Raw genomic sequence first — 17,682 nt, forward strand, 5'->3', positions numbered from 1 at the left:
ATATCGTTAAAGACAAAAATGTCCAGGAAGGATGGGAAATCTTGAAAAATGAAATTCTCAAAGCACAATTGTTAACAATTCCAAAAAGAGGGAAGAATAGGAAGCATTTAAGGAAACCAGGATGGATGAACACAGAACTTAAGCACATGCTAAAAAGGAAGAAAAAAATGTTTATAAAATGGAAAGAGGGAGGCATATCTAAAGAAGAATATAATGCTGTCTGCAGAACCTGCAGGGCACAAATCAGATTAGTTAAAGCTGACAATGAATTGAGGCTTGCAAGAGATGTCAAAAGCAATAATAAAGGATTTTGGGGATATGTCAAAAGTAAAAGAAAAGTCAAAGATGCTATGGGATTTTTACAGGATGAAAATGATGAAATGGTAAGCCAGGATGTTGAGAAGGCCGAACTTTTAAATTCCTATTTTGCATCTGTTTTCTCTCAGAAAGGAAATGTAACATCAACTGTTCTTCACTGTCCTATTAAGGGAATAGAATAATCCAGGTTATCTATAAACAGAAAGATAGTGAGGAAACACTTAGCTAACCTAAATGAATTCAAGTCTCCAGGTCAAGATGAATTACACCCCAGAGTACTGAAGGAGATAGCAGAAGAAATTTTTGAACCCCTCTCCATAATCTTTGAAAATTCTTGGAGAACAGGAGAAGTCCCAGACGACTGGAGAAGAGCAAATGTTGCTCCTATCTTCAAAAAGGGGAAGAAGGTGGGCTGTTATGAATGAGTCACCGTAGGAGGCAGACACAAAAATAGCAGCTAAGTCCAGAAAACCGGAAAAGTTGGCAACTATCAGATTGCAGACCCCTGAACCTAACAACACAACTAGCAGTAGCCGTGGGGGGTTCCTACGGTGCCCTAGACCCCTCGATCACAGCCGGAGAAACTAAATAGCCTAAAGACAGAAAAAGGAAATTTAAACTGCCCCAGAGCAGACCCCAAAGTAAAAGGCAGCCCCCAACATATAATGACGGTGAAGCAAGATGAAAAAACACTCACACAGATAGAAAGATAGGCTGAGCAAAAAATGGGGCCCAAGCTAACTAAAAAGGACAGGATAGGACAGCTGCTGTCTGCAATCTGCAAAAACCCTAAAAAGACAATAGCCAACAGGCTGATATGGAAAAAGGCCCTGAAGCAGCTAGGCTTCAAAAACTATATCAGCACTCAGGTATTTTCTGAAGACAGAGCAAAAGGAATTCAGCTCACCCCAGCAGGGAATGACAGAAATCCAGAAAAACAAAGACAACGTACAAATGCAAACAGCAGGGCAGAAAAACTTAGCTTTTGGAGAGCAGGAATTCAGACTGGTATCCAAGGATCCCACAGAGAAATCACCCGCAGAGCAGGAGGGCGTGGACAGCCTTATATCCAGTCAGAAACTCCACTCAGCCAATCATCATCATTAGACCCAGATGCCTGATAATCAGGCTCACTATCTTTCTTTACTAGAAGAGGGAGTTCATCGGGCCTCAGTGGTAAAGGGGAAAATGAACTCACAACAGTACCTCCCCCTTGAGGAGGGGTCACCGAACCCTCAACCACGCCACCAGGGTGATCAGGGTGAGCCCGATGAAAGGCACGCACCAATCTTTTGGCATGAATATCAGAGGCAGAGACCCAGGAATTATCCTCCTGACCATAACCCTTCCACTTAACCAAATACTGGAGTCTCCGTCTAGCCAGACGGGAATCCAGTACTTTCTCTACCTCATATTCCATGTTACCTTCAACCAATACAGGGTCTGGAGGTGCCACCCCAGGAACAACAGGTTCAACAAACCTCTTCAACAAAGACTTATGGAACACATTATGGATTTAAATGTGACAGGAAGAGCCAAACGAAAAGAGACCGGATTAATAATCTCCAAAATCTTGTAAGGTCCAATAAATCTAGGCTTAAACTTAGAAGCCACCTTCATAGCAATATTTTTTGATGATAACCACACCAAATCACCAACCTTAAACTGGGGACCAATGGTCCTATGTCGGTTGGAAAACCGCTGGGCCTTCTCCTGGGAGAGAGATAACTTATCCACCACTTGGACCCAGATCTGGTGCATTCTCTCCACCACAGTGTCAACACCTGGGCAGGCAGAGGGCTCCACCTTCCCTGAAGAAAATCGAGGATGAAGCCCAAAGTTACAAAAAAAAGGTGACATCAAAGTGGCAGAACTAGCTCTATTATTTAAAGCAAATTCGGCCAAGGGCAAAAATGAAACCCAATCATCCTGATCAGCGGAAATAAAACATCTCAAATATGACTCCAAGGTCTGGTTTGTTCTCTCTGTCTGCCCATTGGTCTGAGGGTGAAAAGCAGAGGAGAAGGACAACTGAATTCCCAGCTTGGAACAGTAAGTTCTCCAAAATCTAGACACAAACTGAACTCCTCTGTCAGATACAATGTTCTCAGGAATCCCGTGCAAGCGAACCACCTGTTGCAAAAACAGGGGTACCAACTCAGAGGAAGACGGCAACTTAGGGAGTGGCACAAGATGGACCATCTTAGAGAATCTATCACAAATCACCCAAATAACAGTCATTCTCTGAGTGACAGGCATATCAGAGATAAAATCCATTGAAATATGGGTCCATGGCCTCTTAGGGACAGGCAAAGGCATCAACAACCCACTAGAGCGAGAACACGATTTAGACCGGGAGCAAGTCCCACAGGACTGCACAAAATTCCTGACATCACGAGACAAGGAGGGCCACCAAAAAGACCGACTCACCAAATCTCTAGTACCAAAAATACCTGGATGACCAGCCAAAGCAGAGCAATGAACTTCAGACATCACTCTCCTCTTCCACTGGTCAGGAACATACAACTTCCCACTGGGACAACGCTCAGGTTTGTCCTCCTGGAACTCTTCCAGAGCACGTCTCAAATCGGGCGAGATGGCAGAAAGAACCACCCCCTCACCTAAGATGGTAGCAGGTTTGGTCACCACAGGAGAATCAGCAAAGAAGCTCCTAGAGAGGGCGTCTGCCTTGACATTCTTAGTTCCAGGAAGAAAAGAAACCACAAAATCAAAACGTGTAAAAAACAAGGCCCACCTAGCCTGTCTAGGGTTCAAGCGCTTAGCCGACTCTAGGTAAATCAAATTCTTGTGGTCAGTGAGGACCACGACTTGATGCTTAGCTCCCTCCAACCAATGTCTCCACTCCTCAAATGCCCATTTCATGGCCAACAGTTCCCGATTCCCCACATCATAGTTACGTTCAGATGGAGAGAACTTTCGGGAAAAGAAAGCACAGGGATTCATTTTAGATGTTACAGGATCCTTTTGGGACAAAACAGCTCCTGCACCAATCTCAGAAGCATCCACCTCTACCTGGAACGGAAGTGAGACATCAGGTTGCCGCAAAACCAGGGCGGAGGTGAATCCTCGCTTCAGCTCCTGAAAGGAAGAAACAGCCTCTGGAGACCAATTTAACACATCAGCACCCTTCTTAGTCAAATCAGTCAATGGCTTGGCAATACTAGAAAATTTTGCTATAAATTTCCGATAAAAGTTAGCAAAACCCAAAAACTTCTGAAGGGCCTTCAAAGAAGTGGGCTGAACCCAATCGTGAATGGCCTGTACCTTGGCCGGGTCCATTTCAATAGTTGACGGAGACAAAATAAATCCCAAAAAAGAAATCCTCTGTACTCCAAAAAGGCATTTAGATCCTTTGACATACAGGGAATTCTCCCTCAAGATCCGGAACACAGTCCGAATATGTTCCACATGAGAATCCCAATCCTTGGAGAAGATCAAAATATCATCCAGATAGATAATCAAAAATTTATCGACAAAATCTCGGAAAATATCATTCATGAAGCACTGGAAGACAGAAGGGGCATTAGTGAGCCCAAAAGGCATCACCAGGTACTCAAAATGTCCCTCCGGAGTATTAAACGCCGTCTTCCATTCATCCCCATGCTTAATGCGAATAAGATTATACGCCCCCTGAGGTCAAGCTTGGTAAACCAACAAGCACCTTTAACTCTAGAGAATAGATCCAAAATCAGGGGTAACGGATACTGATATTTAACAGTAATTTTGTTGAGGGCACGATAATCAATACAAGGTCTTAATGATCCATCTTTTTTGGCTACAAAAAAAAAACGGCACCTAAGGGTGACGAGGATTGTCTAATATGACCCTTCTCCAACGCCTCCTTAATATAGGATCGCATAGCCTCGTGCTCGGGTACAAATAAATTGAAGAGCTGACCCTTGGGAAATTTACACCCCGGGCTCGGTTCAATTGCACAGTCATAACTTCTATGAGGAGGCAGAGACGCAGACTCATTCTCACTAAATACATCATAAAAGTCCGCCAAATAATCAGGAACATCATGCAACTGAGGAGAGGTGGAAAACACCGGAGCCTCACTAAAGGCACACCTACAACCCCAACTCACCACAGACACAGGTTTCCAATCCAAAACTGGATTATGAATCTGCAACCAGGGAAACCCCAGAACAATGGTATCATGCAGATTATGCAACACCAAAAATGTGCAATTTTCTTGATGGTCTAGGGCGACCCGCATTACCACCTGGGTCCAAAACTGAGGTTTATTTTTTGCCAAAGGAGTAGCATCAATCCCCCTCAAAGGAATAGGTGTCTGCAGAGGTGTCATCGGAAATCCACAACGTTTAGCAAAATCCAAGTCCATTAGGTTTAGAGCTGCTCCCGAATCCACAAAAGCCTTGGCGGAAAATGTGGACAGGGAGCAGATCAGAGTAATAGCCAGAAGAAACTTAGGTTGAACACCACCAACAGAAAACGTGTGTGCAAAGCGTTTCACTCGTTTAGGACAGACAGAAATAACATGTGAGGCATCTCCACAGAAAAAACACAACTTATTACGCCTTCTGAACTCCTGACGCTGCTCTCTGGACAAAACTCTATCACATTGCATAGGTTCAGACATTTGTTCAACAAGTGGCAACACTACTCGTGCAGGTTTGCGTTCGCGCAAACGCTGATCAATCTGAATGGCTAATGACATAGAATCGTCAAGACCAGAGGGAACAGGAAATCCCACCATAGTATCTTTTATGGCTTCTGACAAACCCTTCCGAAAGAGAGCAGCCAAGGCATTATCATTCCAGGTAGTAAGTACCGCCCACTTTCGGAATTTTTGACAGTACGATTCTGCAGAATCTTGACCCTGGTTCAATGCCAGCAGGGTCTTTTCAGCCTGATCAATGGCATTAGGTTCGTCATACAACAACCCCAAGGCTTGAAAAAATGCGTTCACATTAGTCAGAATAGGATCATCAGGTTTCAAAGAAAACGCCCAATCCTGGGGATCGCCGCGCAGCAACGAGATGACAATTTTAACCTGCTGCGCGGAGCTCCCTGACGAGTTAGGCTTCAAGGCAAAAAATAATTTACAATTATTTTTGAAATTCAAAAATTTTGACCGATCCCCAAAAAATACATCAGGTGTGGGAATCTTTGGTTCAGCAGCATGTGAATGAGCAAGGTAGGCGGAAATTCCCCGCACTTCCTCAGCGAGCTGCTCTACACGATCAAACAATTGCTTTATCTCCATTGAGAGAAAAAAAAATCCCCCTACGGCCTCAGAGATATAGAGGAAAAAATATACACACTTTTTTTTTTTTTTTTTTTTTTTTTTTTTACAATTCTTTCCTGCTATTGAGTACCCTAGGATCTGCGGTTCGGCGGGTGATTCTGTTATGAATGAGTCACCGTAGGAGGCAGACACAAAAATAGCAGCTAAGTCCAGAAAACCGGAGAAGTTGGCAACTATCAGATTGCAGACCCCTGAACCTATCAACACAACTAGCAGTAGCCGTGGGGGGTTCCTACGGTGCCCTAGACCCCTCAATCACAGCCGGAGAAACTAAATAGCCTAAAGACAGAAAAAGGAAATATAAACTGCCCCAGAGCAGACCCCAAAGTAAAAGGCAGCCCCCAACATATAATGACGGTGAAGCGAGATGAAAAAACACTCACACAGATAGAAAGATAGGCTGAGCAAACAATGGGGCCCAAGCTAACTAAAAAGGACAGTATAGGACAGCTGCTGTCTGCAATCTGCAAAAACCCTCAAAAGACAATAGCCAACAGGCTGATATGGAAAAAGGCCCTGAAGCAGCTAGGCTTCAAAAACTATATCAGCACTCAGGTATTTTCTGAAGACAGAGCTAAAGGAATTCAGCTCACCCCAGCAGGGAATGACAGAAATCCAGAAAAACAAAGACAACGTACAAATGCAAACGGCAGAGCAGAAAAACTTAGCTTTTGGAGAGCAGGAATTCAGACTGGTATCCAAGGATCCCACAGAGAAATCACCCGCAGAGCAGGAGGGCGTGGACAGCCTTATATCCAGTCAGAAACTCCACTCAGCCAATCATCATCATTAGACCCAGATGCCTGATAATCAGGCTCACTATCTTTCTTTACTAGAAGAGGGAGTTCATCGGGCCTCAGTGGTAAAGGGGAAAATGAACTCACAACAGTGGGCCCAGGCAACTATAGGCCGGTGAGTCTGACTTCTATACCAGGAAAGATCTTTGAACAAATTATTAAACAACATGTATGTCAGTACCTGGATAAGAATGAAGTGATTAAACAGAGTCAGCATGGGTTTGTAACCAATAAGTCATGTCAGACTAACTTAATTTCCTTCTATGACACAATCACTGATTGGGTGGATCAGAGAAATGCTGTAGATATAGTATATCTTGACATCAGCAAAGCATTTGACAAAGTATCTCACACAATCCTTATTGAAAAAATGGCTAAGTATGGAATGGACAAGGCAACTGTTAGGTGGATTCATAACTGGCTTAGTGATCGGACCCAAAGAGTGGTCGTAAATGGCTGCACATCCAGTTGGAAGAATGTCTCAAGTGGGGTACCACAGGGCTCTGTCCTGGGCCCTGTATTGTTCAACATCTTTATCAACGATTTAGATGAAGGAATTGAGGGATAACTGATTAAATTTGCTGATGACACAAAGCTAGGAGGGATAGCTAATACTAGAGGAGAGAGAGGATTCAAAAAGATATAAATAAACTGGAGCAGTGGGCAGCAACTAACAGAATAGTTTTTAACAGGGAAAAATGCAAAGTACTACATCTGGGCAATAAAAATGAAAAAAGCATATACAGAATGGGAGGAATAGGCCTAAGCAACAGCACATGTGAAAAAGGCTTGGGTATACTAATAGATCACAGACTGAATATGAGTCAACAGTGTGATGCAGCAGCAAAAAAGGCAAATGCAATTCTAGGATGTATTAACAGAAGCATACAGTCTAGATCACGTGAAGTCATTATTGCCCTCTACTCCTCTTTGGTCAGACCTCATCTGGAATATTGTGTCCAGTTTTGGGCACCACATTTTAAAAAAGACATCAACAAACTGGAGCAAGTTCAGAAAAGAGCAACCAGAATGGTGACCGGTCTGCAATCCCTGTCTTATGAGGAAAGGTTGCAGGATTTGGGAATGTTTAGTTTGCAAAAGAGAAGACTGAGAGGAGACTTAATAGCTGTCTACAAATATCTAAAGGGCTGTCACATTGTAGAAGGATCAACTTTATTCTCATTTGCACAAGGAAAGACTAGAAGTAATGGGATGAAACTGAATGGGAGGAGACACAGATTAGATATTAGAAAAAACTTTTTGACAGTTAGAGTGATCAATGAGTGGAACAGGCTGCCACGAGAAGTGGTGAGTTCTCCTTCAATGGAAGTCTTCAAACAGAGGCTGGACAGACATCTGACTGGGATGATTTGGCGAATCCTGCTTTGAGCAGGGGGTTGGACCAGATGGCCCAGGAGGTCCCTTCCAACTCTACGATTCTATGATTCTTCTCTCCAACTCTCTAACCAACTGACTACTCACTAACTGACCACTGACTGTTGTCCTAAACTCTTCCCGCTCTTTGCAATGTCATCTAAGTCCACCCACCTCCCAACAAGTTTCGTGTTCCAAGCAGGGAGCCACCAATGGGTGCTTTGCTATACTCCAAGAGGGAGCCGCCGAAGGTGCTTTGCTACACTACTTTGTGGTGTGGGGTGCAGGTGTTGGAGTGTGGTCAGGAGTCTCCACCTTACCTGGATGGTGGGATACCACACCTCAGGAGGAAGTGCAGTACCTCTGTGGCGACTGAGCCTCAGGGGCGCCACAAAAACATAATTCTCCCTCTGTACAAATCACTCGTCAGACCACACTTGGAGTATTGTGTGCAATTTTGGACACCAGTGCTCAAGAAAGACATTACTGAACTTGAAAGGGTTCAAAGGCGGGCTACTAAAATGATAAATGGAGTTGGTTCACTACAATACCCAGAAAGGTTATCAAAATTAGGTCTATTTACGCTAGAAAAGAGAAGACTTAGGGGAGACTTAATATATATGTACAAGTATATCAGAGGGCAACACAGAGATCTCTCCAATGAACTGTTTGTACCTAGGACTGTGACAAGAGCAAGGGGGCATTCTCTTCGTTTGGAGGAAAGACAATTTCTGCACCAGCATAGAAGAGGGTTCTTCACGGTAAAAGCAGTGAGGCTCTGGAATTCTCTTCCTGAGGAAGTGGTGATGGCCAACTCACTGAATGAATGTAAGAAAGGAATGGAGGCTTTTCTTGTGAGTAACAGTATAAGGTTACGAATAACAGAATATTATAGGTAGATGGTTGACCCAGCTAAGGGGAAGGAATTTTTTTCCCTATGGAGATAATTGGCTTCTACTCTGTGGGTTTTTTGCCTTCCCCAGGATCAACAATGCAGAACAGCTACACTAAAAATAGGCTGAACTAGATGGAGATAAGGTCTTCCTTCAGCCTTCATAGTAACTATATTACTATGTTACTATGTTATGTTTTGCACTTGTTTTTCTTTAATAAATCCTTTTTCACATTTGATATATGGTGTGTGCACCGTTTATTGCGCCTTCCTGTTTTCTCCTTGTTCTAATCACTGTATGTGACTTGTGATTTTGTTGGGACTGTTTTCTGGGAGAGAGGAGGAGAGAGCTGCACAAAAAACTGTGACTTGTGAATAATGCTGGGACTGTCTGCAGAGAGAGGGGAGGAGAGAGCTGCACAAAGAACTGTGTGACTTGTGAATAATGCTGGGACTGTCTGCTGGGAGAGGAGAGGAGAGAGCTGCACAAAAAACTATGCACCAGATAAATAATGTACAGGGCTCACTGCAGGGCAGAAATACGTCACCCACGTGGATATAGCTTTCTGTTTGTAGTGGGGAGAGGTAGGTGAAGATTTCCCAGTTTGCCCAGTATAACTGACTGGTGCCTTTAGTACCACAGTAAATATTCTCACGTGTTTTTGTTGACATCATGAAATCACATGGCAACTCTCCTGTCTGCTCCTGTCACCACTTTATCACCTTCCCCATAGTTCTCCTTTGTTACTTCCTTCATTTTATATTACGATTAGAACATTTATTTCGTCCAAGATTAAACACGAAAGAAACTCTGAATAATTAATAAAGTGCTCAGTTTGGGAAGGTTATGGCCCCTCCATCCCCCATCAGGAGTTGCCAGTTACTGCACTTGGACATAAATATACAGGAGCATCTACGGGGGCAACTGTGACTGATGACATCTACAGGGGTTAGAAAATCATCTGGCTTTTGAATGTGAGGGAAGGGGAAGATTCTGTGTCCTGAAGACCCAAGACAAGCCGTGGTATCGGCAACGTGTTAAGCAAAATGCAAAATTCGGCAAAGGAAATCGAACTAATGTACGAAACAAAGTGGTCGTAGTTACCAAATCTGTAACCAAGGTGGAGAACCTGCCCAAAATTTGATAAAATTACCCAAAAGGCTCAGCAATAACTCATCTAAGCCTCTGCTCATTCCCTCTGGACTTACTGTGAGGATTCTAATGGAATAAGAAGGAAATGACCAGGTAAAAAGTCTGGTCCGAGGAGGGAAGGAAGCAGAGAGAGGCAGATAATCACCGCCATCATTATCAAATTCGTGAAAAATGAAGAAATAGGACCTAAAAAAAGGGCCAAAGTCAACAACTTGGGGGGTGTAGTTGGAGGTGTAGCTAACTTTACACCTATATAACTACACCTCCCAAGTAGGACTCTTGTTTTCATGAATGTGATAATGAAGGTGCTCATTTTTTGTGGCTCTCTTCTTGCTTCCCTCCTCTGACGTCCAAGGGGGCAAAGTATCATCTGAACATACGTACCGTAAATGAGGGGGAAGGCGTGTAGATGAGAGCATGCGCCGATACCTCAGGACCTGAACATGTCACCCCGACGCAGTCTGCGCCATCTGAGGGTGTGCCCGAAAATGATGCCCGTCTGCGCGCAGATTAGCTCTGATAGCACCATTATAGTCTATGGCCCCATCATCCCGAATCCCGATTTGTGGGGGTTCAGACGTAAGCCCCAATGGGACCAATGGGTGCCAGAACTTAGTGTGAAAGCAGCTTTATAAAAAAGTGTAAAATTTGATGTATTTTTTTTTACAAATTATTTAGCAAAAAAAACACAAAAAATAAATCCTTAAGAAAATGTAAGATCCCTTAGCAGCTCCACACAAGTCCATTCATACATTACATATTAAAGGCACAGTAAAGGCAGATGAGAACCATAAAGCTCCGCTATGGGGAAGTAGCCGACTCCTGGCCGTGTCGGCGGTCGTGTCCACATTAGGAGAAGTGACGAAGGCGCTGAACCTGCAGGATCTGGGAGTGGAGTTTCAATTCTCTAATAATATAAAAATAAAGCAGAGAGAAGTTCCTGGTGTTACTGCAGAAGATGATGGCGGAGGACGCGGGGGAGGCTGACATTAATATCTCCTGTATAGAAGAGGAGCTCCGCCAGCTCGCAGGTGGGATTGGGATTATCGGGGGTCACATTCTGCAGACACAGAAGTCTCATATAGACCTCTGATTATGCAGATATAGTGAGGAGTATAGTGGTATATGCAGTAATGCACGTGCACAGGGGTGTGTAGAGTTATGGATAGGGATGTACAGGAGGGCATATATCTACAAATATGAATTATATGGACAAACAACTTCAGACAACTTCATATTAAACTTCCAGAAGCTTTTCTGACCTCCCTTTCTAAATTTAAAGACATTGATATGGAGCTGATGCTCCCTTCTTGGAGTATACAACAACTGCAGGCTTATGTTTTAGAGGGAATATCTTTTGCAGACAGCTGATGGCACCACGCTGTGCCATGCCGTGTTCTACACTCTACCCTGTGACCTCTCTGGATTGTCTTGTTGTGATGATGCATAAAACAGTTCATTCTCCTACAAAATACTTCTCCATATTAATGCAATGGATATAGATGAGGACAGAGAAGCCCCGGGAGGTGGATGTGGGGGGCACATACTTTCTCCATATTAATGTCGATGGATGTAGATGACGGCAGAGAAGCCCCCAGAGGAGGATGTGGGGGGCACATACTTTCTCCATATTAATGTAGATGGATGTAGATGAGGACAGTGAAGCCCCTGGAAGTGGATGTGGGGGCACATACTTTCTCCATATTAATGTCTATGGATGTAGATGAGGACAGAGAAGCCCTCGGAGGTGGATGTGGGGGGCACATACTTTCTCCATATTAATGTCTATGGATGTAGATGAGGGCAGAGAAGCCCCCGGAGGTGGATGAGGGGGGCACATACTTTTCTCCATATTATTGTCTATGGATGTAGATGAGGACGGTGAAGCCCGCGGAGGTGGATGTGGGGGGCATATACTTCCTCCATATTAATGTCTATGGATGTAGATGAGGACAGAGAAGCCTCCGGAGGTGGATGTGGGGGGCACATACTTTCTCCATATTAATGTCTATGGATGTAGATGAAGACAGAGAAGCCCCCGGAGGTGGATGTGGGGGGCACATACTTTTCTCCATATTATTGTCTATGGATGTAGATGAGGACAGAGAGGCCCCAGGAGGTGGATGTGGGGGACACATACTTTCCTCCATATTAATGTCTATGGATGTAGATGAGGACGGAGAAGCCCCCGGAGGTGGATGTGGGGGGCACATACTTTCTCGATATTATTGTCTATGGATGTAGATGAGGACAGTGAAGCCCCCGGAGGTGGATGTGGGAGGCACATACTTTTCTCCATATTATTGTCTATGGATGTAGATGAGGACAGTGAAGCCCGCGGAGGTGGATGTGGGGGGCACATACTTTCCTCCATATTAATGTCTATGGATGTAGATGAGGACAGTGAAGCCCCTGGAGGTGGATATGGGGGGCACATACTTCCTCCTTATTAATGTCTATGGATGTAGATGAGGACAGAGAAGGCCCCGGAGGTGGAAGTGGGGGGCACATACTTTTCTCCATATTAATGTCTATAGATGTAGATGAGGACAGTGAAGCCCCCAGAGGTGGATGTGGGAGGCACATACTTTCCTCTATATTAATGTCTATGAATTTAGATGATAGAGAAGCCCCCGGAAGTGGATGTGGGGGGCACATACTTTATCCATATTAATGTCTATGGATGTAGATGAGGACAGTGAAGCCCCTGGAGGTGGATGTGGGGGGCACATACTTTCCTCCATATTAATGTCTATGATGTAGATGAGGACAGAGAATCCCCCGTAGGTGGATGTGGGGGCACATACTTTCTCCATATTAATGTCTATTGATGTAGATGAGGACAGAGAAGCCCCCAGAGGAGGATGTGGGGGGCACATACTTTCTCCATATTAATGTAGATGGATGTAGATGAGGACAGTGAAGCCCCTGGAGGTGGATGTGGGGGCACATACTTTCTCCATATTAATGTCTATGGATGTAGATGAGGACAGAGAAGCCCTCGGAGGTGGATGTGGGGGGCACATACTTTCTCCATATTAATGTCTATGGATGTAGATGAGGGCAGAGAAGCCCCCGGAGGTGGATGAGGGGGGCACATACTTTTCTCCATATTATTGTCTATGGATGTAGATGAGGACGGTGAAGCCCGCGGAGGTGGATGTGGGGGGCATATACTTCCTCCATATTAATGTCTATGGATGTAGATGAGGACAGAGAAGCCTCCGGAGGTGGATGTGGGGGGCACATACTTTCTCCATATTAATGTCTATGGATGTAGATGAAGACAGAGAAGCCCCCGGAGGTGGATGTGGGGGGCACATACTTTTCTCCATATTATTGTCTATGGATGTAGATGAGGACAGAGAGGCCCCAGGAGGTGGATGTGGGGGACACATACTTTCCTCCATATTAATGTCTATGGATGTAGATGAGGACGGAGAAGCCCCCGGAGGTGGATGTGGGGGGCACATACTTTCTCGATATTATTGTCTATGGATGTAGATGAGGACAGTGAAGCCCCCGGAGGTGGATGTGGGAGGCACATACTTTTCTCCATATTATTGTCTATGGATGTAGATGAGGACAGTGAAGCCCGCGGAGGTGGATGTGGGGGGCACATACTTTCCTCCATATTAATGTCTATGGATGTAGATGAGGACAGTGAAGCCCCTGGAGGTGGATATGGGGGGCACATACTTCCTCCTTATTAATGTCTATGGATGTAGATGAGGACAGAGAAGGCCCCGGAGGTGGAAGTGGGGGGCACATACTTTTCTCCATATTAATGTCTATGGATGTAGATGAGGACAGTGAAGCCCCCAGAGGTGGATGTGGGAGGCACATACTTTCCTCTATATTAATGTCTATGAATTTAGATGATAGAGAAGCCCCCGGAAGTGGATGTGGGGGGCACATACTTTATCCATATTAATGTCTATGGATGTAGATGAGGACAGTGAAGCCCCTGGAGGTGGATGTGGGGGGCACATACTTTCCTCCATATTAATGTCTATGATGTACATGAGGACAGAGAATCCCCCGTAGGTGGATGTGGGGGCACATACTTTCTCCATATTAATGTCTATTGATGTAGATGAGGACAGAGAAGCCCCCGGAGGTGGATGTGGGGGGCACATACTTTCCTCCATATTAATGTCTATGGATTTAGATGATAGAGAAGCCCCCGGAAGTGGTTGTGGGGGTCACATACTTTCCTCCATATTAATGTCTATGGATGTAGATGAGGACAGTGAAGCCCCCGGAGGTGGATGTGTGGGGCACATACTTTCCTCCATATTAATGTCTATGGATTTAGATGATAGAGAAGCCCCCGGAGGTGGATGTGGGGGGCACATACTTTCCTCCATATTAATGTCTATGGGTGTAGATGAGGACAGTGAAGCCCCCGGAGGTGGATGTGGGGGGCACATACTTACCTCCATATTAATGTCTATGATGTAGATGAGGACAGAGAATCCCCCGTAGGTGGATGTGGGGGGCACATACTTTCTCCATATTAATGTCTATTGATGTAGATGAGGACAGAGAAGCCCCCGGAGGTGGATGTGGGGGGCACATACTTTCTCCATATTAATGTCTATAGATGTAGATGAGGACAGAGAAGCCCCCGGAGGTGTATGTGGGGGGCACATACTTTCCTCCATATTAATGTCTATGGATTTAGATGATAGAGAAGCCCCCGGAAGTGGATGTGGGGGGCACATACTTTCCTCCTTATTAATGTCTATGGATGTAGATGAGGACAATGAATCCCCCAGAGGTGGATGTGGGAGGCACATACTTTCCTCCATATTAATGTCTATGGATGTAGATGAGGACAGAGAAGCCCCCGGAGGTGGATGTGGGGGGCACATACTTTTCTCCATATTATTGTCTATGGATGTAGATGAGGACAGTGAAGCCCCGGAGGTGGATGTGGGGGGCACATACTTTCTCCATATTAATGTCTATGGATGTAGATGAGGACAGAGAAGCCCCCGGAGGTGGATGTGGGGGGCACATACTTTCTCCATATTAATGTTTATGGATGTAGATGAGGACAGAGAGGCCCCCGGAGGTGGATATGGGGGGCACATACTTTCTCCATATTAATGTCTATGGATGTAGATGAGAACAGTGAAGCCCCCGGATGAGGATGTGGGGGGCACATACTTTTCTCCATATTATTGTCTATGGATGTAGATGATGACAGTGAAGCCCGCGGAGGTGGATGTGGGGGGCACATACTTTCTCCATATTAATGTCTATAGATGTAAATGATGACAGTGAAGCCCGCGGAGGTGGATGTGGGGGGGCACATACTTTCTCCATATTAATGTCTATAGATGTAGATGAGGACAGAGAAGCCCCCGGAGGTGGATGTGGGGGGCACATACTTTCTCCATATTAATGTCTATGGATGTAGATGAGGACAGAGAAGCCCCCGGAGGTGGATGTGGGGGGGGCACATACTTTCTCCATATTAATGTCTATAGATGTAGATGATGACAGTGAAGCCCGTGGAGGTGGATGTGGGGGGGGGCACATACTTTCTCCATATTAATGTCTATAGATGTAGATGAGGACAGAGAAGCCCCCGGAGGTGGATGTGGGGGGCACATACTTTCCTCCAGATTAATGTCTATGGATTTAGATGATAGAGAAGCCCGCGGAGGTGGATGTGGGGGGGGCACATACTTTCTCCATATTAATGTCTATGGATGTAGATGAGGACAGAGAAGCCCCCGAAGGTGGATGTGGGGGGCACATACTTTCCTCCATATTAATGTCTATGGATGTAGATGAGGACAGTGAAGCCCCCGGAGGTGGTTGTGGGGGGCACATACTTTCTCCATATTATTGTCTATGGATTTACATGAGGATAGAGAAGCCCCCGGAGGTGGATGTGGGGGGCACATACTTTCCTCCATATTAATGTCTATGGATTTAGATGAGGATAGAGAAGCCCCCGAAGGTGGATGTGGGGGGCACATACTTTCCTCCATATTAATGTCTATAGGTGTAGATGAGGACAGTGAAGCCCCCGGAGGTGGATATAAGGACACTTACTTTCTCCATATTAATGTCTATGGATGTTGATGAGGACAGAGAAGCCCCCGGAGGTGGATATGGGGGGCACTTACTTTCTCCATATTAATGTCTATGGATGTAGAGGACAGAGAAGCCCCAGGAGGTGGAAGTGGGGGGCACATACTCTCCTCCATATTAATGTCTATGGGTGTAGATGAGGACAGTGAAGCCCCCGGAGGTGGATATGGGGGCACTTACTTTCTCCATATTAATGTCTATGGATGTAAATGAGGACAGTGAAGCCCCTGGAGGTGGATGTGGGGGCACATACTTTCCTCCATATTAATGTCTATGGGTGTAGATGAGGACAGTGAAGCCCCCGGAGGTGGATATGGGGGCACTTACTTTCTCCATATTAATGTCTATGGATGTAGATGAGGACGGCGAAGCCCCTGGAGGTGGATGTGGGGGCACATACTTTCCTCCATATTAATGTCTATGGGTGTAGATGAGGACAGAGAAGCCCCCGGAGGTGGATATGGGGGCACTTACTTTCTCCATATTAATGTCTATGGATGTAGATGAGGACAGAGAAGCCCCCAGAGGTGGATGTGGGGGGCACATACTTTCCTCCATATTAATGTCTATGGATGTAGATGAGGACAGTGAAGCCCCCGGAGGTGGATGTGGGGGGCACATACTTTCCTCCATATTAATGTCTATGGATTTAGATGAGGATAGAGAAGCCCCCGGAGGTGGATGTGGGGGGCACATACTTTCCTCCATATTAATGTCTATGGGTGTAGATGAGGACAGTGAAGCCCCCGGAGGTGGATATGAGGACACTTACTTTCTCCATATTAATGTCTATGGATGTTGATGAGGACAGAGAAGCCCCCGGAGGTGGATATGGGGGGCACTTACTTTCTCCATATTAATGTCTATGGATGTAGAGGACAGAGAAGCCCCCGGAGGTGGATGTGGGGGGCACATACTTTCCTCTATATTAATGTCTATGGGTGTAGATGAGGACAGTGAAGCCCCCGGAGGTGGATATGGGGGCACTTACTTTCTCCATATTAATGTCTATGGATATAGATGAGGACAGCGAAGCCCCTGGAGGTGGATGTGGGGGCACATACTTTCCTCCATATTAATGTCTATGGGTGTAGATGAGGACAGTGAAGCCCCCGGAGGTGGATATGGAGGCACTGACTTTCTCCATATTAATGTCTATGGATGTAGATGAGGACAGTGAAGCCCCCGGAGGTGGATGTGGGGGGCACATACTTTCCTCCATATTAATGTCAATGGATGTAGATGAAGACAGAGAAGCCCCTGGAGGTGGATGTGGGGGCACATACTTTCCTCCATATTAATGTCTATGGGTGTAGATGAGGACAGAGAAGCCCCCGGAGGTGGATATGGGGCCACTTACTTTCTCCATATTAATGTCTATGGATGTTGATGAGGACAGAGAAGCCCCCGGAGGTGGATATGGGGGGGCACTTACTTTCCCCATATTAATGTCTATGGATGTAGAGGACAGAGAAGCCCCCGGAGGTGGATGTGGGGGGCACTTACTTTCTCCATATTAATGTCTATGGATGTAGATGAGGACAGCGAAGCCCCCGGAGGTGAATGTGGGGGCACATACTTTTCTCCTGGAGGTGGGATTCACACTTCCTGACTGGTTATTATTGCTTTTGCCCCCAGATCTCCAGTTATCCAGCAGTTCCGAGTCGGACCTCATCAGTGAGGTAATGTACTGTATGAATGGGCCCCACCACCACCAGTCTTCTCCTGTCCCACATCCTACAGA

At 45.5% G+C, this 17,682-nt stretch overlaps 1 protein-coding gene across 1 annotated transcript in view; it reads left to right on the plus strand.

Annotated features, from left to right (window-relative positions):
* Positions 1 to 10,722: 10,722 nt before the first annotated feature.
* The window catches only part of LOC141058880 (shootin-1-like), a 53,604-nt gene continuing 46,644 nt past the window's right edge, over positions 10,723 to 17,682 (plus strand). Inside the window, exons 1-2 of the mRNA XM_073555086.1 lie at positions 10,723 to 10,858; positions 17,577 to 17,620. Of these exons, the coding sequence (XP_073411187.1) occupies positions 10,786 to 10,858; positions 17,577 to 17,620 (117 nt within the window). The 5' untranslated portion in view covers positions 10,723 to 10,785. The remainder of the gene's footprint in view (positions 10,859 to 17,576; positions 17,621 to 17,682) is intronic.

Source organism: Dendrobates tinctorius, unplaced genomic scaffold (genome assembly GCF_039654945.1).
Source record: "Dendrobates tinctorius isolate UK_male_01 unplaced genomic scaffold, ASM3965494v1 ptg000216l, whole genome shotgun sequence".
Taxonomy (NCBI): Eukaryota; Metazoa; Chordata; class Amphibia; order Anura; family Dendrobatidae; genus Dendrobates; species Dendrobates tinctorius.